The following is a 25,449-nucleotide window of genomic DNA, read 5'->3' on the forward strand; positions in this document are numbered from 1 at the left end:
AGCCGGCAGGTCCGGGTACAACCGAACCAGCTGGTCCGGGCACAACTGAGACACCTGATCTGGCCACAACCGAGCCAGCCGGTCCAATCACAACCGAGCCAGCCGGTCCGGCCACAACCGAATCAGCCGGTCCGGCCACAACTGAGCCAGCCGGTCCGGCCACAACCGAGGCGCCTGATCTGGCCACAACCGAGCCAGCCGGTCCGGGTACAACCGAGCCAGCCGGTCCGGGCACAACTGAGACACCTGATCTGGCCACAACCGAGCCAGCCGGTCCAGGCACAACCGAACCAGCCGGTCCGACCACAACTGAGCCAGCCGGTCCGGCCACAACCGAGGCGCCTGATCTGGCCACAACTGAGCCAGCCGGTCCAGGCACAACCGAGCCAGCCGGTCCGGGTACAACCGAGCCAGCCGGTCCGGGCACAACTGAGACACCTGATCTGGCCACAACCGAGCCAGCCGGTCCAGGCACAACCGAACCAGCCGGTCTGGCCACAACTGAGCCAGCCGGTCCGGCCACAACCGAGGCGCCTGATCTGGCCACAACCGAGCCAGCCGGTCCAGGCACAACCGAACCAGCCGGTCTGGCCACAACTGAGCCAGCTGGTCCGGCCACAACCGAGCCAGCCGGTCCGGGTACAACCGAGCCAGCCGTTCCAGGTACAACCGAGCCAGCTGGTCCGGGCACAACTGAGACACCTGATCTGGCCACAACTGAGCCAGCCGGTCCAGGCACAACCGAGCCAGCCGGTCCGGCCACAACAGAGCCAGCCGGTCCGGGTACAACCGAGCCAGCCGGTCCAGGCACAACCGAGCCAGCCGGTCCGGCCACAACCGAACCAGCCGGTCCGGCCACAACTGAACCAGCCGGTCCGGCCACAACTGAGCCAGCCGGTCCGGCCACAACTGAAGCGCCTGATCTGGCCACAACCGAGCCAGCCGGTCCAGGCACAACTGAGACACCGGATCTGGCCACAACCGAGCCAGCCGGTCCGGCCACAACCGAGGCGCCTGATCTAGCCACAACCGAGCCAGCCGGTCCAGGCACAACCGAGCCAGCCGGTCCGGGTACAACCGAGCCAGCCGGTCCGGGCACAACTGAGACACCTGATCTGGCCACAACCGAGCCAGCCGGTCCAGGCACAACCGAACCCGCCGGTCCGGCCACAACTGAGCCAGCCGGTCCGGCCACAACCGAGGCGCCTGATCTGGCCACAACCGAGCCAGCCGGTCCAGGCACAACCGAGCCAGCCGGTCCGGGTACAACCGAGCCAGCCGGTCCGGGCACAACTGAGACACCTGATCTGGCCACAACCGAGCCAGCCGGTCCAAGCACAACCGAACCAGCCGGTCCGGCCACAACTGACCCAGCTGGTCCGGCCACAACCGAGCCAGCCGGTCCGGGTACAACCGAGCCAGCCGGTCCGGCCACAACTGAAGCGCCTGATCTGGCCACAACCGAGCCAGCCGGTCCAGGCACAACTGAGACACCGGATCTGGCCACAACCGAGCCAGCCGGTCCGGCCACAACCGAGGCGCCTGATCTAGCCACAACCGAGCCAGCCGGTCCAGGCACAACCGAGCCAGCCGGTCCGGGTACAACCGAGCCAGCCGGTCCGGGCACAACTGAGACACCTGATCTGGCCACAACCGAGCCAGCCGGTCCAGGCACAACCGAACCAGCCGGTCCGGCCACAACTGAGCCAGCCGGTCCGGCCACAACCGAGGCGCCTGATCTGGCCACAACCGAGCCAGCCGGTCCAGGCACAACCGAGCCAGCCGGTCCGGGTACAACCGAGCCAGCCGGTCCGGGCACAACTGAGACACCTGATCTGGCCACAACCGAGCCAGCCGGTCCAAGCACAACCGAACCAGCCGGTCCGGCCACAACTGACCCAGCTGGTCCGGCCACAACCGAGCCAGCCGGTCCGGGTACAACCGAGCCAGCCGTTCCGGGTACAACTGAGCCAGCTGGTCCGGGCACAACTGAGACACCTGATCTGGCCACAACTGAGCCAGCCGGTCCAGGCACAACCGAGCCAGCCGGTCCGGCCACAACAGAGCCAGCCGGTCCGGGTACAACCGAGCCAGCCGGTCCGGGCACAACCGAGCCAGCCGGTCCGGCCACAACCGAACCAGCCGGTCCGGCCACAACTGAGCCAGCCGGTCCGGCCACAACTGAGCCAGCCGGTCCGGCCACAACTGAAGCGCCTGATCTGGCCACAACCGAGCCAGCCGGTCCAGGCACAACTGAGACACCGGATCTGGCCACAACCGAGCCAGCCGGTCCGGGCACAACCGAGGCGCCTGATCTAGCCACAACCGAGCCAGCCGGTCCGGTAACAACCGAGGCGCCTGATCTGGCCACAACCGAGCCAGCTGGTCCGGGGACTACCGAGCCACCCGGTCCGGGCACAACCGAGCCAGCCGGTCCGGCGACAACCGAGCCAACCGTTCCGGCCACAACCGAGCCAGCCGGTCCGGGCACAACTGAGGCACCTGATCTGGCCACAACCGAGCCAGCCGGTCCGGCCACAACCGAGGCACCTGATCTGGCCACAACCGAGCCAGCCGGTCCGGCCACAACCGAGGCACCTGATCTAGCCACAACCGAGCCAGCCGGTCCGGGCACAACCGAGGCGCCTGATCTGGCCACAACCGAACCAGCCGGTACGGCCACAACCGAGCCAGCCGGTCCGGGCACAACTGAGGCGCCTGATCTGGCCACAACCGAGCCAGCCGGTGCGGGCACAACCGAGCCAGTCGCTCCGGCCACAACCGAGCCAGCCAGTCCCGGCACAACCGATCCCACCAGTCCTGTAACAACCGAGGCACCTGATCTGGCCACAACCAAGCCAGCCGGTCCCGGCACAACCGATCCTGTAACAACCGAGGCACCTGATCTGGCCACAACCGAGCCAGCCGGTCCGGCCACAACCGAGCCAGCCGGTCCGGCCACAACCGAGCCAGGCAGTCCAGGGACAACCGATCCAACCGGTCCGGCCACAACCGATCCAGCTGGTCCGGCCACAACCGAGCCAGCCAGTCCGGGGACAACCGAGCAGCTCAAGACCACCGCCCCCTTGAGTACAGTACCACCATCATCAACACCAGAACCTTCATCAGATCCCATATCTACACCAAAACCCACCACATTAGCTCCAGGGACAGCAACAACAATTCACTGCCAAAACGGAGGAATGTTAATTGGCGGCATTTGCGCCTGTACCAGCGGATTCCATGGAAATGCTTGCCAGTTCCTGAACGAAACCATACAGATCGGTATGTGCGATTCCATCTGCAACATGCGGCCACATGCTATATTGCCTTGCCCTGATTGCGTTGCCCGTGTACTACAGATCGCATCGAACGTTTGGTGAAAATTCAAATGGTGATCAACCAGGAATACAACCCCAATTATGACAACACCAGCTCAGAGGAATACAGAAACTTCGTTGATGAATTTATCAAGGAGGTGATCATATCGCAGTCTGTTCTCACTTAACAAGTTCATGAGATGATCATGAGAGATGTGCGTTGTTCATTGTCACGATTTGACTGTACTCATCAAATTTGTGTTGTTTCCCAACAGCCTTTTGTTTCGTTCCGTCTTGTTGATTTGCTTAATTTGGATCATGTGGAGAAAACGTTCAAGTGAAGAGCAAAGATGCAGACTCCGCCTTTGAAGCTAAAGTCCAAAGCAAATTTCTATTTTCAAACGTGAATTGAGAAGAGGGGAGCGGCACACCGTGCGTGCATTATTCAGTAACTATACAGTAACCATGTGCCCCATTTGAATGTCTACTCTGTGTATTCACATACACTCCATGACTCATGCTTAGATTTGCGCAAAGTGCATTTGTCACTGAGTATACACAAAGACAGTCACCGGAATCGTCCAATCGTACTCACATCTAGCGCACTGAAAGATATCAATCCAATGTTCTCTTCAGAGAGTGTTCTGTTTTCTATGGAGAGGGTTCTATAATTTGAGGATATTGTTACTCTTTCAGATGATGGACTTTTACCGAGAAAAGAGCGTGCAACAGCTTGTCAAAGTGGTGGTAACCAATGTTAGGTAACGCCAGTCCAACAAATCTAATTTTCTTGACCAGTAGTCGGGCTGATGGCTAAACGCTTGTGTTTGTTTCTCTCAGCCGAGTGGCCTCGCCAACGTTGATGAGACGTTCGGCCTCTGCACTGGAGCGGGTAAAGCCAACCAACCATCTTTGAGATTGGATATCACATCGGCCTTGGTCGATAAGAACAATAATACAAGATTATCTTTATTGCAGCGCAGATTAGCCGTCGATGCTACGGCCACCCGCAGAGCTACACCACAAGGGTAATTAGAAAATGGAAAAACACACAAGCACACGGATGGTGGCCAATAAGTGTGGATTGCAACACAAACGACTTATTTATTTCCTTTTTTGGGGGCTGAAAATCAAGCCTCCCTGAAATTCAGGATCGTCATCCAATCGTGTTGAAATATTTTTTGCTCTGCGTTGCGTTTCAGCGTCAACGTCAGCCACGAAGTGGTTTTGTCGATCGAAAACCATCCCAGCTCTAACGAAGAATATCAGGTCGAAGTGGATACGATCGATGGGGCTCTGCAATCGCTGATTAACTGCCCAACAGGTGGGCTGCTACACTACGAATGAGCGACAGTCAATTTTGTCAAACGCTGGGTCAGATAATTGTGAAGGCTCTGTCACCAGCCTGCTCCAGCAAGTCTCGCAAGAGTCAACCATCCCAAAAGAGAGACTCTGAGTGGCCCAGGTCATGGTCATTCGCAAATGGAGCCCCCTAGACTTGTGTTGCTTGTTCAAGATGATTCACCATTAATTCAAAAAGCTTTTTCACCACACCTGGCAAGTAAAACAACAATCCTCACGGGACTAAGCCTGGGGGGATCCCCCACCCACTCCAGACATCAAGCTGGGAACTCCACACTGATTTTACATTTACGTGTGAAGAAGCCTTTTGGATTGTAGATGAAAAACATCAACAACCACCAAGAGCCCCGTTGCCTCCATCCTTCGTGTTTACGGTTGACTGACAACTCCGAGATCTTATTTGACCTGCGCTCGCTTCTGTGCAATGACTTCCAACCCAGTTCAAATGAATTTGAAAGTGGTCCTTGTCACTCAAGCGCAAAAGCACAGATGTCAAACCCTGGTCCTCGAGGGCCGCTATCCTGCGTGTTTTTTTTTAGATGTTTCTATCCTTCAATGCGCCTGACTTAAGTTATCAGATAATCTGCAGGAGCCTGATCGTGATTTTGAGTCAGGTGTGTTGCAGGAAGAAAAAAAAAATCTACAACATGGAGGAGAGTGGCCGTTTGACACCCGCTTCCTAAAGTGTCGACACCTAAATTCTGTTGGAAATTTATGCTGGAGAAATGAAGCAGACAGATTGAACAAATGAGGTACTGACAACAAATGAAGTGCTGAATCATAAAAACACCTCTTTTTTTCAGGTTGCCCCTACAATGTGACAGAGAAACCGACTGTGAATCAGACTGAAGTGAATTTGAACAGTAAGTCTATTTCAGTCAGTCGCGAGTGTGAAGCTTGGAAATGATTAGCCCTCTGCTCATCGTCTCCCTCCAGCATTTTGCAACTCGTTCTTGGATCCGGACGTGGCCCAGCACTTCAAGGCCGTGAACCTCAGCAACACGCTGGTGTGCGTCACTCGATGCGATCAAATTTACGGCTCGGATTTTCTTCACTGTTACAACGATGGAGTGTGCAGAGTTTCCGCGGGTGTCGGTGCCATTTGCAAGTCAGTCCGAGTGGAGCATTTCATTTGTCTTTGCTATTGACACTTGCGTGTGACGACCACCACATTCTTACTTGGTCTTTGCGCATGTTTTCAGTTGTAAGGATTTGGAATCCACATGGTACTTAGGAATTGACTGCGGGTTGCCCATCCAAAGAGTTGCCTTCTATGCCGGTTTGGTGGTCACCCTGGTTTGTCTACTAGCCACCATGGCAGGCTTGACCGCGTACGTGATCATCAACAAGAAAGAGCAGACAAGGTATGGTGGGCCAAAACCACAACAACGGTATTAGTGGGAGAAGCATTCATGAGTTAGTCTGCACCGAATCTTTTCAAATGACTTTTTGGGCTTTTGAAAATCTCTCTCACGGAGATTTCTGAACTGATTCACACCATTCCATTCGTCAAAATAGTAATAGAGGACACCCGGGAAGCTTTTTTTTTTTTTTAATGTGGACCAGACTTTATTAGAAGTACCAAGAACTAAACTGAGGCTCAGAGGGGATCGAGCCTTTTCTGTTGCTGGTCCCTCTCTCTGGAATGACCTCTCACTGAACATTCGGCAAGCCTCCTCGCTGCCCATCTTCAAAACCCTCCTCAAAACTCACTTGTATTCTTTGGCATTCGACTCAGCATGACTTAGATTTGTTCTTGGTTTTACTGTTTGGTGCTTTCTACCGCCTTTATTACCGATTTGTCTTACTGTTTATTGTGCATGTTAAATTGCTCCATGTACAGCACTTTGTATGCAGCGGTGGCTGTTTGAAAGTGCTCTACAAATACTGTTGACTTGACTTGACTTGACTTGACTAACTCAGTATACAGTACTTCAAAGTGGAACGATTCGATTCGATTTGATGCACTCACATATTTGGAATCAAAAAACGATTGGCCTTTTCAAACAATGTTAGTATTTGAGATTCTCAGTAGAAAAAAAAGCATCCATGGCGGCGATTACAGCAATCGTCATTCGGTTAGGGTGACGATTCAGAATTTTTTTTCATCCTGTTTTTAACTTTTCCATGCTCACATTCTGGATTTGTTTTCTTCTAATTCTCCAGCATCAGCAAATCAGCCTTCATGCGCAATTTCTACATAAACCGCAGTCTCTACTTCCTGCACACTACTTTTAGGCTGCCATTTTATCATATTTGTCCGTTTTCATTGAGTTTCGCATGCGTGCATGTCGGATTCCACAAACATTGTGCTAATAACCACCTCTAGGAAAAAAGACATGAAAAAGAAGCTGGTGAACAACTGGCTCAGCGACGAAATCGAGTGGTCCCGATCCGAGAAACTCTCGACAGGCACCTTTAATGCTGGTAAGGCATCTATCTCTGCTTTTACTGTAGCAAAACGTTCCTACTCACCGTTTAATATCTCTGAACCAGCCAGCGGTCTTGTTGTGCTGTGCTCCGGTGGCTTTTGTCACTACCAGTCGACGTTCGCTGCATAAAATAAAGAGGAAATATATATTTATACAGCGAAAATGTTCAATTTAACCTGAGGGTTTCAATTAAGTGACGTCTGCTAGCTTAATGCTAATACATGTAGCAAAACACGGCCGATGGAAATGATGGACCGTAGACGTAAAGGTATTTGTAAACCTTCAAACCACTGCTACTTTACCACACACGGGGAGAAGCAACATATACAAACGCAGCAATTAATTGGGAATTTTCTCTGCCATGGCTTCTTGCTCTTATTTACGATGTGTGGCTTCGGTGTTGTGTGACACGTTGCGTCACTAAGTGGTTCTACAATGCAAGCCACAAAAAATAAAATAAAAATCATTGCTTAATGAGATTTCAGCAGACCTGAGAAAATAATGGGCTGCGGGGGGAGGGACGGATCCTTGTAGACAATTATTACTGCTACTCACTTCAATAGAATGTTAGGTTTTTATCATCTTCTTCAAGGAAAAACGACAGATTAAGTCACAGTTACACTTCCCAAGAATACACACACATACACAGACAAGTATATTCTGTACGTAATTTTGAACTGAATGATTAGAACATGGCGCCCTCTTGTGGCCCCTCAAGAGAGACAGCCGTTGGAAACGCGCAAATTTATTGAAAAGCAGCCTTTCCAGACCTTTAAAAACCAGCAAAAGATAGCATTTCAAATAGCGCAGGCATACTGTGGCGTACAGCCAACGAGCTTGCTTGTTTCAGGACACCTGAACCCGACGTTCCCCTACGACGCGCCGCTGCGGACACCGCCGATGCGCCAACACAACGACTCGAGACAGTCCGGCCGGTCCAGCCCGGCCGTGAGCATGTACAGGCTCGACGGAGCGGCCCGCGGGAATAACGAATCGCTTCGCCCCAACGGATTCCCTATCTCTGATCAAGAGGTAAGTCAGACTAAAAATGTCCATCCGTCCGTCTGGTTTCGCAACTGCGTGTGAGACGTCAGTGAGTTCTGTGCTCGCCTTGCAGATGAGGATCCACAGGCCGCAGATCAGGTCATCGTGGGACGCCTGACCCAGCGGCAGCAACAACACTTTTCTTCGAAGGAAGCTAATTTATTGGATCTCTTGTCTTACAACGTCTAAGCTGGAGAAATGAATTATTTTGTCTGTAAAAGTAGCGATTTGCCATTCACGTAGTTGGAAAGTACGTGATCATCGCTTTGGAACATGTTTGTTGATTTATTTTATTTGGTCGGGACCATGCGTGAATGACAATTAGCAAGAAAATTCACTTTGCACCCGAACCCTCAGACCCTATTGAGCCTGAACGCTCGCACGTTTTGTTTCTGAATCAAGTTGGTGTCGTTTTGGTTCTGTGCAGAATGCTTGCAAATATGCAGTTGGGACTTTGTTCTACTCTATTGTTGCTTTTGAATGAAAAAAACAAAGCTGATTATCAACGGCTCGTTTTTCTTCTGGCTACTGCGAACCGGCGCACTCTGCTCACCACTTCAAATTCCCACACCGGTCAACGAGCACACACGTGGCGGTGCAGTGGCATAAACCGGGGGTCGGCAACACGCAGCTCTCGAGCCGCATGCGGCTCTTTAGCGCCCCCAGTGGCTCCCTAGAGGGTTTTCAACCTTTATTTTAAGGCTTTTTATTTTTTGCGGCTCCAGACATATTTGTTTTTTGTTTATTTTGGTCCAATATGGCTCTTTCAACATTTTGGGTTGCCGACCCCTGGCATAAACGATCGAGTGCAAAAGAACTGTCGCCTCTAGGACGTACGCATGCAGCTGCCGCACTTTCACGCGGCAACACGGCGCAGGAAGACAAGTGTGTGTGTGTGTGTGTGTGTGTTCGGCAAGACGAAACGTTGAGATGATGCTATTGTTGTCATTACACAATCACGCATTCCAATCAGATGGCGGAAGCCTGTCTGGGTTGCCGTGTCAATTGAATGTGGGGGTGGGGGGGGGCAAGCAGTTGTGTCGGCCCACTGGACAGGACCTGAATCAGCAGCAGGCGGCGTCCTCACCCAATCACATTTCAAATTCGTTGACCCACGAGAATCATCAAATAATTCCATCTGCACACGTTATTAATGCATTCAATCAACAGCCATTTTGAGACCCTTCTTTACCCTACCACGTGGAAAAAAATAATACATAGCCACACCTGGGATTGAACGCCTGGATTCTTTAAAAAAAAACAAAAAAAACATTAAGAAACGTCCTTGGCACTGAATTGAGTTTATCGGCCGCATGAGAGAACACTCCATCCATACAGAGCTCACGCTCTTATTATTTTTAAGAAAACAAACAACGCTTTTGCAAAAATGAGGTCATTTTCTGTGACGTTAGACTACTGCCAAAGATAATACTGCAAACGTTCACAATTGAGAAGGAGCAAAACAAACAAAAAAAATCATTAAACAAATGTTTGCAGGAGCAACACTGAGGTATTTTTATGATTATTTTTATACACATGAGCTCATTGAGCACATTTCTTTTGTTGGCTGCGTGCATGTACACCAGCACTTTCATGCCCTCAACTATAGATCGATTTTGTAGCTCCAGTGTTCCCTCCAAAAGGGTTCCTTTGTTTGCATTGTGTACTGAAAACATTTTGGTTTAATGTCAAAAGATGTCTATTGACCAGAAGTCCTGAATTGGAGATTTTATTTCATGGTATTCACATGGAGATGTGTGCAAAACAACTCAGGACTGTGAGCACCCTTTTTTGTTTGACGCTGCACACATTTCAAGTGCGGAAAAAGTCTCGGAATTCGGTCTGAACGATAAACGATGAATGAATTCGTAAGTCTACGAAACCATTTTGTCGGAAAATTCAAAACTAATCAGGAGATGCGTCATCATCCAACAAGACAATGAACCTAAACACAACAAAGTACTTCCAACCGGGAGGTCAAATGAGAGGTCATAGACTGGCCAAGTTGACCCTGACCTTAACCCAATAGAGCATTTAATTGACCTGCTGAAGAGGAGACTGTAGGGGGAAACCCATTTTCTAATCTGCTTATCCTCACAAGGTTCGCAAGACACGCTGGTGCCTATCCCAGCAGTCTTCGGGTAGTAGGCGGGGGACACCCTGAACTGGTTGCCAGCCAATCGCAGGGCACACACAGACGAACAACCAACCGTGCTCACACTCACACCTCGGGAAACTTTGGAGTGTTCAATCAGCCTGTCATGTATGTTTTTGGAATGTGGGAGGAAACCGGAGTACCCAGAGAAAACCCACGCAGGGTCGGGAAGAACATGCAAACTCCACACAGGGAGGCCGGAGCCAGAATCGAACCCTGCATCTATGCAGTGTGAGGCCGGCACGCGAACCAGTCGTCCACTGAGTCGCCCTGAAAAAGGTTTTTCTTAACTAAATTTTAAAAAGTGAATTCTGCATTAAACCTATCATTATTAATTGGATAAATGAATGAAAACATGTTACTGAATGAACAAACAGATTTTCAAAAAGAAATTTTACAGCCTGTTGATTCTTTTTGACTGAAATACCTATATGAATGAACGCAGCACTTCATCCAGAGCCGACATTTTTAAAAAACTTTTCTCAGTCCGACCTCTCACCTTCTCGAGGGAGCTTGAAGAGAACGCTTTTTGTCTGTTTACTTTCCAAACCCTTAAAGGCAAACAAAGTTCATTTGAAAAGTCTTGCATGGGGACTATTTCAAAGATCAAAACCTAGACCTGTGGTGCGCAAACTACGGCCCGCGGGCCGAATCCGGCCCGTTGGTCTTTTTAATCCGGCCCGCCGAAGGTTGGTCCACAATTAAGGTTCGATGTGAATGATTGCATTCATTTCAATTGGACTTGTAATGACAGGCATTTCACCGCCAGGTGGCGCATTGACTTGAAGTTGCAGAACACGGGGAGGGGGGGGGGATCTTTTCGACCACCTAGGACCTCTGTATCGTTCTACTTCTACTGGTCTGATCACAACCCATCTGCAGCAATGCACAGGCTAAAATAGGTAATCAACAACACTGTTGTCATTTAAAAAAGTATATTAATACAGTATTTTCATGCTTTTGTTCTGTTGATGTTTGATATGGACTGTCAACAAATGCAGTTGTTTTTTGTTTTTTAATGTACCATAGCTCGTGCTGACCTGGCCCTTCTGTCAAATTTTAAAAGTCAATGCGGCCCCCCGAGACAAAAAGTTTGCTCACCCCTGACCTAGACTCTTGTTTGGATAAAGACGGACGCAGTCGTTCTGCCTGCATTTTCTGTGGCACTTCAAACCGCACAGGCTGGGAGACAGCACAGATGTGAAAGTGGAGACTTGAAAACAGAACCTTTGTCGCTCCTCCTTCAGGGCCGCCTCCTCCTCCTCCTCCTCCTCCCGAGCTGCGGGATGGAAGTTTCCCGCTGCAAACAGAGACGGGACAAAGCCGATGCTCAACAAATCCCGCGGCTGCTGGACGATGCGTTTGACACGACAAAAGGACAGCACCATCACCACAAGCACCACCAGCAACTCACTTTGTGCGTCTTTAAGTTAAGCCAAAATGCAGATGTTGGTGTTGGTGTGGACATTGGTGCTGGTTGGCCCGAGGGCATCCCGGGGCGCAGAGTGTCCGGCGAGGTGCGACGTGAGCGCCTGCCCGAGCCCCAGCTGCCCTGACGGCTATGTGCCGGACCGCTGCAACTGCTGCTTGGTGTGCGCCGCGGCCGAGGGCGAGCCGTGCGGCGGCCGGGACGGCCCGGCCTGCGGGGACGGCCTGGACTGCCGACGTCCAGACGCCGGGTTCTGGCTGTCCCTCTCGACACGGGGTTTATGCCGCTGCAAGCTGAGTCGGGAGGTGTGCGGCAGCGACGGGAAGACATACGGCAATTTGTGCCAGCTGAAGGCTGCCGGCAGGAGGGCAAGGCAGCGGGGGCTCCAGCCCATCAGCCAGGCTCTGCCTGGAGCATGTCACACGAGTGCAGGTAGGAAAAGCGGGCAAAACACAGAACACATTATGTCACCCGTTCATTGTCGGCTGAAAATCTCACAAAAAAGCGCACAAATACACACACACACACACACACACACAAAAGGCACAAAAAGAACACCATTACTGGATGCTTCAGTGGCAGTCCGAAAATGAGTCGGAAGAGGAAAAACCTACCGTATTTTCCGCACTATAAGGCGCACCGAAAAGTCTTAAAATCCGGTGCGCCTTGTGTATGGTCATTACAATAGTATGTTGACCCCTAGATGGCTTCTTGCTGGAGACATGCTTACAATGTTAAAACTTGGTGTTGGTTCAGTGAACTGTGTCGCTGCTTTATTCAGTAAGTTTTTGTTGCAGCGCCGAAAAAGGGAGAGCTGTGGTGTTGTTATTTAAAACGCACACTTTATTCATGGTTTTCACAGTCTCAATAAATACAGGTACATCTTTGTCTGTCTCCGTGCCTTCTCTTCTTCCATTCGACTCGAGAGGCGTTCATGACCGCCTCGGAAAAAGGTAAATTAACGATTCCTTCAATGAAACTACAAAAATTGAAAATCAAGCGAGGAAATCACAAAATAAATTCTATATTTATTCCGCTTCGTTTGTGAATACAATACACAACAATGGAATAAATAACAAACACTTCTGAGACAGTCCAGCCTCCTCAAACTTACTGACATCTGATCGTTCTGTTGCAGCTACGCTCAAGGAAATGCCAAAATAAATTCTGTCGGGGGGGCTATAGAATTCTTTTTGTGATTTTCTGTTTTGATGCATTACTCTATTTTCATAGTATCATTGAAGTAAACGTTAATGTAGGTTTTTTGGAGGCGGTCATGAACGGCTCTCGAGTCTAACGGAAGAAGAAAAGGCACGGAGACGGACAAAGACGTACCTGTAGCTCCACCTAGTGGATGCATTGTAGATTGCGCCTTATAGTCCAGTGCATGTATGAAAAAAATTACAAAATAGGCCATTCATTGAAGGTGCGCCTCATAATCCAATGCGCCTTTTAGTGCGGAAAATACGGTACTTGAAAGCAGTGCATGAAATCTTGAAATAATAATCTATTCACTCACTTGACTTGGCCTGAGCACTTTGCTACGATTATATTGTATGAATGGCAACAGGTGATACAAAGATTAACTGGACCGTGTGCCATGAGGCAGGATCTCTCCTACTCCGCACTTGAACCACGTAAAGTACTTCTATAGTACGTAAATGTACTTCGCTAAGAGCTGTTCTGCCTGGCGCTTTACGTCCCTCGCAGAGATGACCAAAGATGTGTGATTTTTGCAGTCTGTTGGGTGTTATTCCAGAGCGACGGTGTTTTTGAGGAGAGCTGCAACAGCTGCCTCACACATTTGTTTTGGCACATTCCACGATGACGCGCGAGCCATTCTTCTGCTCACTGACTCATTCGGAGCGGCAAGAAAGCAAAGTAAACTTCAGGGAGGACTGAGAATCTTCCCCAAAAGACACCTAACTTGGCTGACGTCATCTCCAGTTAGAACGGGCGGGTTCCCGTTCCAACATGAGTGCCCACATGACCATGTATCGGATTGCCTCAGATCACTTTAGCCGCATGCTATGCTGCTGAAGTTTAATTCAAGTTTCACTTTAATTGACTGACTTTTGGAATGCGGGAGAAGGTGGAAAAATGTAGAATGGGATATTTTGACATGAAAGACCCTGCAAAGTGAATTCAGAGGTGTTTCTAAATACATTGTATGTGTTTGAAGATAATAACTTAGGACGTGCCATAATTGACAACTATGCCACACTCAATTGTGTGGTCTTGTCTTTCTCCATTTCGGGTCTCCTCATTTGTTGGTGGTCACCAAAACGCGCTCTGGTGAAGCAGCGAGCATCCCTCCCCCGCTATTTAATAACATAAATACCTTCCTTTACATGAGCGGTTATCCGGCGCAATTGCTAAGTACAGTACTTTGTTATCTTGACGAAGACCTTTTCTACCGGTGGGTCGTTTGCTAGCTAGCTATAGCTGTACCTCCAATTTTCTAGCTAGCTATAGCTACATCTCCAAAATACATCTTCTGTGTAACATTATTTACATTTTCAAGAAAGAGGTGATGCCACGGAGAAGCCTACCACCCACATGCTTGGGTGAGAAGCACGGAAGCCATTTCGCTTGGGCGCGAGCTGGTGGCTAGCATCTCGAATATACAGCGCTTCCACAACTTAAGCATTTCAATACGCGGAGGCATTAAGAAAGATGCTGGATGAAATCGTATCCATTTTTCAGCCGGGCGTGGTTTCACACATTCTGCGGACACCCGCACAGCGTTTGAGCATGGTGGCAATAGTTTGATCATTTTATATACTTGGCTACTTGTTTAACCAATCAATTTTGACACGGTTGTTTACAACACTCATATCTGTGGTGTGGCAAATTTACAAGAGACATTTATTGTCACTTTCCAGAGACCTCAAGAATTGTGGAAACGGTTGCTCATCATGATTTGCTTCCCATCTCTGAAAATCTACAACGACAAGAGTCCTATATTTTTAGTTCACCACGCCCTTTACATATGCAACGCACCAGCGACACTGTATGTGTATGTGTGTACGCCAGACAAAATAGAGGGTTCGTGATTAAAGGCAAACATAAGGCCAGTCGGCCGCAATTTTGGGCTGGAAGGATTTCCTGTTTCCTTCGTTGCTATCTGTGTGCGTGTGTGTTATGTGTGCGCGCTTTCCAATGACTGAAATGAGGCCAAGTGGGGATTGCGTTTGACGGTCATAGCAGTTGAGTAAAAGTGTGATGACTTCAGGAACATTGAACGCAACCTGTTTCTGCACACATGTACTGCACCCACCCAGGTACTCCCGTTACGGTCAGAACAGCAAGCGCTACCAGTCCTCGATACAAGTTCAACTTCATTGCTGACGTGGTGGAGAAGATCGCCCCGGCTGTGGTCCACATAGAACTGTTCCTCAGGTACACGTTACTGGCTGTGTGTGTGTGTGTGTGTGTGTGTGTGTGTGTGTGTGTGTGTGTGTGTGAGTGTGAGTGTGTGTAGGTGTGTGTGTGTGTGTGTGTGTGTGTGTGTGTGTGTGTGTGTGTGTGTGTGTGTGTGTGTGTGTGTAGGTGTGTGTGTAGGTGCGTGTGTGTGTGTGTTGACCTGTGCGCGCTCTCACCCGAGGCATCCCCTCTTCGGCCGAAATATACCCCTGTCGAGCGGCTCGGGCTTTGTCATTTCTCAGCACGGGCTGATTGTGACCAACGCTCACGTGGTCTCCAGCAACTCGCCTGTGTCGGCTCGCCAGCATCTGAAGGTACACGCACACAAAAAAATAGAAAAAAACCTGAAAGGCCACTGAGAAGCACATCATCAATCCGCTGGCAGCTTTTTCATCTCTTGTAGGTCCAGATGCATAACGGCGACGTTTATGATGCCAGCATCAGAGACATCGACAAGAAGTTAGACATTGCCACCATCAAAATTAACCCTCAGGTTAGTTTGAATTTGGCTAGCTGGTGTCAGGCCAGGCTCCTCACTCCCGGACAGAAAAGGGGCAATGTTCACGTACTAAACTCATGTTTTAGTATGTAAGCTTAAGTTGGGTATAGAAACTCTCAATCACCGACAGCAGTGGTCCCCAACCCCCGGGCCACCGACCGGTACCAGGCCACACAGAAAGAATAAATTTATATTACTTCCGTTTAATTCATTTCGGAAACTGAAGGATGTTTTATTTTCAAAAATTACCGGATTCTGTTACATCCGTCGACAGTATGTTAATTTTGATGCAGGTGAAGGCGCAGATAGATTACCGCTAAAATGAAACTCAGGAGCTAGCAAAATGAGTAAACAAGAAACGTCTTTGGAAAGTTTCTTTGGGAAGGGGTAAAGGCACAGCCAGGAGACAGAAGAAGAGCTTACGACTTTCAAGAAAAAGAAGGCTACATTTAATAAACAGTGTCAGGATTCCTACTTAAAGAACGGATTTATCTCAATGGGAGAGTCACACTCACCAAGCCCACTCTGCGTAATATACGCCGATGGTGAGTCGTATTTTTTGAAGGCATGTTTAAACGTTACCTGAGCAACCGGAGAGCTTTGCGGCCAAATAGAACGTTCCTCTTGTCATGATTCGTGTTTATTATCGTGAGAAAATACCACAGTTTTCATGCACGTCATATTTTATTTTGTTGCATTGCACTGAAAATATTGTCTGACATTGAACCAGTCCATGGGGCAAAAACATTTGGGGACCGCTGACCTACAGAATCCGACCTACGTTTGGTTATTCGCATTTTTAACGCGAGTTTTGAACAGAAGTCAAGGAAAAACGTTTCAAGCATTCGCTGGACGCACAAAATGAGGTAGAGGACCTCAAGTTGGACACGTGTAGGTTAGGGGTATGACTGACAGTGGATGAAGCTAAGGGCCGGCCTGAGTTTCCCGTTTTCCCATCCCAGAGTGAGCTCCCCATCCTGCTTCTGGGTCACAGTGCCGACTTGAGGGCCGGAGAGTTTGTGGTGGCCATCGGCAGCCCCTTCGCCCTCCAGAACACGGTCACCACCGGCATCGTCAGCACGGCCCAGAGGGACGGCAAGGAGCTGGGCCTCAGGGACTCTGACATGGACTACGTCCAGACAGATGCCATCATCAATGTGAGAGCCCGCTGGCGTTCGGGTGCGCCGAGGGAACGTCTCACCTTTCTTCTTTGTCTTCTCCTTCACAGTTTGGCAATTCGGGAGGTCCTCTGGTCAATTTGGTAATTATTTCTTTGGCTTCCTTGGTTCCAAACACAAAGTGAGCTGAGGGTCTCGTCTTTTTGAGGACGGCGAGGTGATCGGCATCAATACCCTGAAGGTCGCTGCGGGAATCTCCTTCGCCATCCCTTCAGACAGGATCACTCGCTTTCTCAACGACTCCTTGGACAAGCACGGTAAAGGTGAGACATCAAACGCGCCTCTTCCCCCTGGTCCGTCTCCTTCAGACGTCAGGCCTATCAAGAAGCGCTTCATCGGCATCAGGATGCTCACGATCACGCCGGCGTAGGTACCGCCGCTCTGCACTCTTTCACTCTCACTGTCGGGAATCACTCGAGTTTCAACGTCGCTCTCTTTTGCAGGCTCGTCGAGGAATTACGACAGCAGAGGCCGGACTTCCCCGACGTTCCTGGCGGAGGCATCTACGTCCACGAGGTGGTTCCCCACTCCCCGGCGCAGAAGTAAGACCCCGCCGGCCATTCGTCTCCATAAAAAAAAAGCTCCAAAGAGCGGCACGGAGGGGTCGCAGATAGCTCGAGCGGATTGAGGTTTGTGTAAGCATCGAGCCGAGCAGGAGGATTTGATGTTTCTGGACAGACGGCTTCTATCCAGAGCAGTTAGGGAGGCAGCCATGACCAAGGGGTTAATATAACCGGTTCAAGACATTAACTTGTGGAAGAATGTGGGAGGGGGGAAAAAAGTTGTCAGCTTCTTGAAAATTGACAGACTTGAGTTGGACATGGTTCAGCAACAGATCATCTGAACCCTAGAACCCCCTCTAGTGTGTTTTCTGTCTACAAAAGTGTCATGGAAAAAATGGGATGAATGTGACCCGCCCCCCCCCCCCCCCCCCCTCTGTGCTTGCAGAGGCGGCATCAGAGACGGCGACATCATCGTCAAACTGAACGGCCGGCCTGTGGTGAGCACGGCTCAGCTGCAGAGGGCGCTGCGGGAGGAGACGGCCCTCCTGCTGGAAGTCAGGAGGGACAATGACGATCTGCTCTTCAACATTGAACCGGATGTCATCGTGCAATACACCACAGTGAGCCGCAAAACGCCCACAAACACACACACACACACACGCGCGCGCACACACACACACACACACACACACACACTCCCTTTAATTTTCTAACATAAAAAAATAACATTTGCGACACCGGTCAAGGACGTTATCCGGGATGAATGGTCTGATTTCTTTTGTCTCCTCTTTCAACGTGCTCATCTGCTCAGTGCTATTTTGTGGTGGAAGGTGTGAGGACAGAAAAAAATTGCAAATTTGACAGAAAAAAAAATTGCAAATGAAGAAATGAGACAAGACCCTTCTCGTCCCACCATTGTTTGCGAGTGCATGCATCTGTGTGCGCTGTGACAGACGTGGGATCATTTCCCGAGTTGATGTAAAAAAAAAAAAAAAAACCAAAAACTGACACGGTGAATTGCTTGAATTGTAATCTGATGACTTGTCGAGAAATTGTAATACGATAAGATTGTTCATTACCAAAATCAAAGTCATTTTTTTTCGGCTAAAAACGCCTTACTATACATGGTCTTTTTTTTCGGCTAAAAACGCCTTACTATACATGGTCGTTTTTTTTTCGGCTAAAAACGCCTTACTATACATGGTCGTTTTTTTTCAGCGAAAAAGGCCTTACTATACATGGTCGTTTTTTTTCGTCCAAAAAGGCCTTACTATACATGGTCGTTTTTTTTTGGGCTAAAAACGCCTTACTATACATGGTCATTTTTTTTCGGCTAAAAACGCCTTACTATACATGGTCTTTTTTTTTCGGCTAAAAACGCCTTACTATTCATGGTCGTTTTTTTCGGCTAAAAATTTCATCCAAAAATGCCTTACTATACATGGTCGTTTTTTTCATCCAAAAAGACCTTACTATACATGGTCGTTTTTTTCGGCTAAAAACGCCTTACTATACATGGTTGTTTTTTTCGGCTAAAAACGCCTTACTATACATGGTCGTTTTTTTCGTCCAAAAAGGCCTTACTTTACATGGTCGTTTTTTTGGCCTAAAAATGCCTTACTATACATGGTCGTTTTTTTGGGCTAAAAACGCCTTACTATACATGGTCGTTTTTTTCGGCTAAAAACGCCTTACTATACATGGTCTTTTTTTTCGGCTAAAAACGCCTTACTATACATGGTCGTTTTTTTTTTCGGCTAAAAACGCCTTACTATACATGGTCGTTTTTTTTCAGCGAAAAAGGCCTTACTATACATGGTCGTTTTTTTTCGTCCAAAAAGGCCTTACTATACATGGTCGTTTTTTTTTGGGCTAAAAACGCCTTACTATACATGGTCATTTTTTTTCGGCTAAAAACGCCTTACTATACATGGTCTTTTTTTTTCGGCTAAAAACGCCTTACTATTCATGGTCGTTTTTTTCGGCTAAAAATTTCATCCAAAAATGCCTTACTATACATGGTCGTTTTTTTCATCCAAAAAGACCTTACTATACATGGTCGTTTTTTTCGGCTGAAAACGCCTTACTATACATGGTTGTTTTTTTCGGCTAAAAACGCCTTACTATACATGGTCGTTTTTTTCGTCCAAAAAGGCCTTACTTTACATGGTCGTTTTTTTGGCCTAAAAATGCCTTACTATACATGGTCGTTTTTTTGGGCTAAAAACGCCTTACTATACATGGTCGTTTTTTTCGGCTAAAAACACCTTACTATACATGGTCATTTTTTTTCGGCTAGAAACGCCTTACTATATACATGGTCGTTTTTTTCAGCTAAAAACGCCTTACTATACATGGTCATTTTTTTCGGCGTAAAACGCCTTACTATACATGGTCGTTTTTTTCGTCCAAAAAGGCCTTACTATACATGGTCGTTTTATTTTGGCTAAAAATTTCATCCAAAAATGCCTTACTATACATGGTCGTTTTTTTGGGCTAAAAACGCCTTACTATACATGGTTGTTTTTTTCGGCTAAAAACGGCTTACTATACATGGTCGTTTTTTTCGGCTAAAAACGCCTTACTATACATGGTCGTTTTTTGGGGCTAAAAACGCCTTACTATACATGGTCGTTTTTGGGCTAAAAACGCCTTACTATACATGGTAGTTTTTTTCGGCTAAAAACGCCTTACTATACATGGTCGTTTTTTTTGGCTAAAAACGCCTTACTATACATGGTCGTTTTTTGGGCTAAAAACGCCTGACTATACATGGTCGTTTTTTTCGGCTAAAAACGCCTTACTGTACATCACTGGTGTCAAATTCATTTCACATGGTGGGCCACATACGGCCTCGGTAGATGTCAAGTGGGCCGGACCATTAAAATGATCCCATACTTTGCTATAAACAACCAAAACAACATGTCTTTCTTTTGTTTTGGTATAAAGAAGCTCAAGAACATTTGGAAAATGTTGAAATTTAATGAACGTATCTTTTACAAAACATTTCATGAAGCACCTTACATTTCCTTCAACAAATGTGCAATTTACTTTTATCATTCACATATATGCATTGCAACTGATCCCATTGATTGTACAAACTTTAACAAGTAATTGGTATTGAAAAATATAGTAATGCACTTTATGATTAAACAAGATTTATAAAGAAAGGAAGTTTTAAACCATATACACGTGCATATAAAATCTAAATGTAATCCCTGCCTACACCTTACAAACTAAGGAGAGTGCTATTAAATATGTAAATGTGAGAGTGCTATTGATAGCGTCTGCTGACGGGTCTGTCTCAGCCACGGACTGAGGCTGCTGTTTCTTCTTCTCTGGTCAAAACAGTGTTGCAACTCACTGAATTGCATCTTATTAAAAATATTAATTCTGTCTTTTATGCATTTTTTTTCATTTTTAAATTATCCTGCAGGCCTGATTGAACCTCGCGCGCGTGTGCGTGCGTGCGTGTGTGATGAATGGAATTCCGCATCGGTGTGCAATTGTAAAACAAGGCTGTGTGTTGAAAAAATAAATCTGAAACTGCATTTAAGGGTGGCTCAATACTGGCTAGCCATATACGGGCCAGAGTTGTAAATTGATTTCTGGCCAAAATACTTCACTCCACAACTGGCCCTCATCTGGTTTGCCAGAGTCAAGCCAGTGCCTCCTTTGCCACTCCTGGGCCGTGTTCGGCCCACATGCATTATGCCAGTGCTGACTCAAGGCCAGCTGTGCCAGCTTCATGCCGAATCCGGGCCAGATGTCTTTGCTGACTGGGTGGTGATATTTGAGTCGCTGTTGACAGGGTTGCTTTCTCATTGACCTCGTCGACAGGAGCAGCTTGAAGGTGATGAGGGAGCCTCTTCCTAGTTCGAACGGCGTTGAGGAAAAAAGCCAGCCCATCCATCTTCAGCCCCGGCTGGAAAAAAAGGAAGAGAGTGATGTGGAGAGACGGACGTCCCTGCACGTGCTTATGCTGCTCGTTCGGATTCCCGGCATCACATTTGAAAGTTGACATGCTAACAAAATAACAAACCTCTGTAATATCCCCAAAATGCACGTTGTTCATTTGAAGACAACCACTCAAGTAAACGGCAGGGGGGCAGTGTGATACGTCCTTGATTTGAAGCAGCAGTTCAAGTGTCAATAAATCCATTGGCTCTTAGCCCTTACCTTCTTTTGTTGACTCGCCTCACCTGACTCCTCAGCTTTTTCTTCTTGTGTCCACCACAAAACAAACATTCCTGCAAGAGCTTGGGGTGTCACTCATGAAATCCACACCGTTTCCGATTTCTGCACTCGGGGCTTAAGCTCTACGGTGATGAGAACTGCCATCTTTTGCTTCCAAACTCATGGCAGCTACAACTGATTCTGTTTCGGGGGATGTGGATATGAAATGTTTGCATTTCCTTTCTCGACGCCATCAACTAAATTTGACCCGCCAGGCCAGATAAGTGATGGCAGAAAAAAAAAGAAAGGCTTGTGCCTCACAGGGAGTGCTAACACACACTTTTCCTCAAGCTATTCGCTCCAAATGTGCAACAAGTTATTTTATTGGTCAGCCATTAATTAGTAAGTAATCATGTTAAATAGAGATATATACTGTATGTGTGTATACATACACATATATGCATAAATACATATATATATACACATCAATTATACACTTAAATACACACACACACACACAGATCTAATGGGCTGATATGACAGTGACCAAAAATAGACATTGCTCTCCTCGTTTTAACAAACAAATGTAGTGCTGCAGAAAAAGCTTTTTTTTTTCTCCCAGATAGGCAGGAATGATCATCTAAGGGTGAGAGGCGAGTCATAGCATAGCAGTGATTTCGGAATAAATGAAGAATGGTCATGGCAGTGACTGCCTTGGCATTCATTCCTCACTCCCGACTCCTAAATCATTAGAATTAGCCATGCGTTTTTTTTTTTTTAATTTCCCAAAGATGGCGCCGTCTCGTCACATTACTAATCGCATTTAGTCCCATTCATAAACTGTGTTTTCGTGGAGAGTACAACAGAGCGAAAGCAAAGGCATAAAAACGGAGCCAAGTGTGTGCGCGGCGAGTTCGCTGGCCTGCCGTCTACAGTTTGGCCCGCAGGGATCCCACGACGGGCTTGTCGGCACAGAACTCTTTCCACCACGACGGCCGCTCCAGCGCCTGGTGGCCTTGCATCACCGTGGACCAAAGGTTCTTGTACAGCTGCGGCCGCAATGACAAACAACTTGCATCACTTCCTTAGTAACCGAGTCCAAACATTTTGTGACTCGACTCCAGTAGGTCTCCACTTGAGCCGTTTTTCTTGTGGCGACTTTGTACTTTGGGCGTCTGTATTTTCGACTTGTCACTTCCTGTTTTGTACAATATTTGATGGTAGCGATTAATTTTGCTTCTGTGTTTAAATGTGTATTGTTTTAACGGTGCGTTTGAAGACGGTTAAAAATATGTAGCTGCTGTATGTGCTCTAAAAACACGCCCAGGGTGTATTTAAATAGGATAGCTCGATAACTAATTTCAACCCAAACAAATGTAAGCCCCGCCCATGATGGGAGGGAAACTTTTGTATTGTAGGTCATTGATCGTACATTTTTATTCGGACTTTTGACTTTTGCCTTCGATCAGGCGTTGTACTTAAAGTTGTGTGGACTTGTATTTCGGTCCGTGTGTGAGTACTGCGCTTAACTCATTCACTCCCAAAGACGTTTTTAAACGTCTTTTCAGACTTGGTCTAGATTTGGCTGGTACTGAATGAGTTAACGAGGAACTTGCCTGTCCATCAGCGTTGCCGATGGGGGAGTTGAGGATGAAGTCCGGGGGGGCCATGGCATCAACCAGCCCCACCGCGTCGTCCTTCAGCTGCAAACAACTGGACGTTACTTGACTTTCGCAGTAGGCTGCCTTTACCGTTTTGCTTGAGATGGTGCAGCACGATCGTCGTCATCATCATCATGTGGGGAAGGGGGGGGCACACCTGTGCGCAGAGGCTAAGAATGGACGTCTGGATCAAGTGGGCCGGCTCCTTTCCGCTCAGGAAAGCACCTGCACAGAAGCACGCAAAGCTTGACTGTGCCGATGTATCGACTTGTTGATGGGTTTGGAAAAAAAAAGAAAGAAGCCAAGAAGCCCCCCCTTTTCTTTTTTTAAAGCCCCTGTCAGCCTTTCTCCAAAAATGTAATTTGCCTGTAAAGAATTCTTGCCAGCCCTTTCGCGACCCCTAATTGCATCATAGCCAGATTGCAGTTTATTTCTAAACTTCTCACGTGCGGCTAAGAAATCCTTAAAGTGGGATTCTTCGCCTTACTGGAAGCATTTATCTGTGAAGACTCCATTCAAAACTTCCTTTCTGACTTCTTACCTTGGAAACGGGATTCATTTGCAGTGTTGGGAACTATACAGGGCTGCAGCTATTGAATATTTGGGAATTCCGATATCCTACTGTAAATTCTATTAAATTAAAAATTAAATAAAAACTTTTTTTTGTTGTTTTTACTGAGTTGAGAAAAAAAAGCACCTCGGTACAGTGTGGCCATGTGGCCGCTGAGGCTCCACAGTCCATAAAGCGCACAAAGCTTCTGGAGGACCGCTCGCAGATGGCTCGGCGTGTCATCGTCTCGAGTCCACTCGTGGAACCGCTGGAGGCAGCAGTGTTCGATGTAGGCCAACGCCAGGTCGCGACAGTAGTACACCTGGACGGACGGACGGACACCCTCTGAACACATTGACTTGCCGCGCGGTGACTCAGCGAGATTTGAAAATGCAACAGAGAGGGGCTATTTGTGTCGAAAAGGAGCCAAGGCTAAAATGGATAATGCTGGGCTATTCATTCAAATAGAAAAAAAATGTGAAAAATGAGACAACAAAGTCACATTTAAAAGATAGGGGGAATTTTTAATTCAAATTGTCCCCGTGTAGTATTTGTGACGACACTCATGGATACACGTATGCGGGATACTGAAAGACGTGAGATAAATGTTATAACATTGTTATAAATGTTATAAAGTTCCCAAGATGGCCTCAATAAGCAGAATATTTGGAAATTAGAAATTGATTGAATCGATTATGCAATGTGGGAAGATGTGGTACTTCGGTTTCCTCCCACATTCCAAAAACATACATGAGTATGAGTAATAAAGCGCATCGGAAAACGGCTGGATGGACGGACATTTACAAATTGCTGTCAATAGTTCCTTGAAAATGATGTGAACATTTTCAAGTCAGGATGGTTTGAAAGATTCAAATTGGAAATGGAAAATATGTCAAATCTCACAGAATTTGGACATTTATCGTCTGCATGTGGGAATTGGAGGAATGCGATAGATGCCTGTGTGTTCGTCTTGAATGATGTAAAGCGTTGGAAGTCGAAAAGTGAACGATTAGGCTAGACATTTTTGTTGGCTGTCTCACTGACTTGGAAATTGTGAAATTGGGAGGAAAAGCGGGAGTTTTCGCAGCACGAAACGTACAAGCTGAAATGTACTGCCGTCTGTTAGTATTGAGAAATTGGAATGCTTTGAGAAAAGTGGGAGGAGCGGAAGGCCCAAAAGCAGCCGCAATCATTGAAATCAAGCATCGTGTTGCAAAATGAAGAATGTCGTCTCCTTGCCTGGCTATTGTTCCGGGCCGCAAAGTCATCTTGACCCAAAGACCGGAGCTGCTGCAGCCGCTCGTGACTCTCCTCCAGGTGGAAGCACACCAGCCACTTATAGGCCGCCAACGCCACTGACAGGGAAGCCATCAACCAATGAAGCTATGCAGCCGTCCTTTGGATCGTACTAGCATCACCTTGCTGAGAGAAAAATACCTGCGGAGTCCATGCAGTCGTCAACCGTGCGCGCCATGAAGCCGCCGTCTCGGATTTGGTGGAAATCGTCCAGGAAGTCCACGGTGTGAAGAGGGGACTGGATCCGCATGCCATCTGAAAATCAACACCGGCACTAACTCAAGCCAAGCTTATTCACGTGGAGGGTTGGGCGGGGGGGGGGGGGGGGGGGGGGTGTCATCAAAATTCTGTGAAAAACACATGAAAATTCAAACACATTTGGCAAATCAAGCTGTGCTCTTTTGGTCATGTGACTCTT

General features: G+C 47.8%; 3 protein-coding genes across 4 annotated transcripts in view; 2 read left to right on the forward strand and 1 right to left on the reverse strand.

Annotated features, from left to right (window-relative positions):
• The first annotated feature begins 3,203 nt into the window (after positions 1-3,203).
• On the forward strand, positions 3,204-8,657 carry LOC147208933 (mucin-3A). The gene is made up of 10 exons (XM_086131787.1): positions 3,204-3,285; positions 3,363-3,478; positions 4,017-4,081; positions 4,523-4,644; positions 5,486-5,545; positions 5,619-5,790; positions 5,885-6,037; positions 7,012-7,109; positions 7,965-8,146; positions 8,232-8,657. The coding sequence occupies exons 1-10, from the start codon at positions 3,204-3,206 to the stop codon at positions 8,274-8,276; spliced, it is 1,095 nt and encodes a 364-aa protein (XP_085987913.1). The 3' UTR covers positions 8,277-8,657.
• Positions 8,658-11,600: 2,943 nt separating this feature from the next.
• On the forward strand, positions 11,601-21,531 carry htra3b (HtrA serine peptidase 3b). Its single transcript, XM_086102378.1, has 10 exons — positions 11,601-12,174; positions 15,027-15,144; positions 15,350-15,482; positions 15,572-15,661; positions 16,630-16,824; positions 16,896-16,928; positions 16,994-17,211; positions 17,289-17,387; positions 17,794-17,968; positions 21,189-21,531. The coding sequence occupies exons 1-10, from the start codon at positions 11,754-11,756 to the stop codon at positions 21,222-21,224; spliced, it is 1,518 nt and encodes a 505-aa protein (XP_085958504.1). The 5' UTR covers positions 11,601-11,753; the 3' UTR covers positions 21,225-21,531.
• Positions 21,532-21,883: 352 nt separating this feature from the next.
• acox3 (acyl-CoA oxidase 3, pristanoyl) overlaps positions 21,884-25,449 on the reverse strand; it is a 10,113-nt gene continuing 6,547 nt past the window's right edge. For both annotated transcript variants that reach the window (XM_086102365.1, XM_086102356.1), the window contains 6 exons: positions 25,173-25,286; positions 24,975-25,090; positions 23,883-24,057; positions 23,343-23,410; positions 23,141-23,227; positions 21,884-22,573 (listed from right to left, as the gene is read on the reverse strand). In XM_086102365.1, the coding sequence (XP_085958491.1) occupies positions 22,454-22,573; positions 23,141-23,227; positions 23,343-23,410; positions 23,883-24,057; positions 24,975-25,090; positions 25,173-25,286 (680 nt within the window). In that variant the 3' untranslated portion in view covers positions 21,884-22,453. The remainder of the gene's footprint in view (positions 22,574-23,140; positions 23,228-23,342; positions 23,411-23,882; positions 24,058-24,974; positions 25,091-25,172; positions 25,287-25,449) is intronic.

Source organism: Hippocampus guttulatus, chromosome 2, assembly GCF_054856545.1.
Source record: "Hippocampus guttulatus isolate MCC_2025c chromosome 2, RoL_Hgut_1.0, whole genome shotgun sequence".
Classification (NCBI taxonomy): Eukaryota; Metazoa; Chordata; class Actinopteri; order Syngnathiformes; family Syngnathidae; genus Hippocampus; species Hippocampus guttulatus.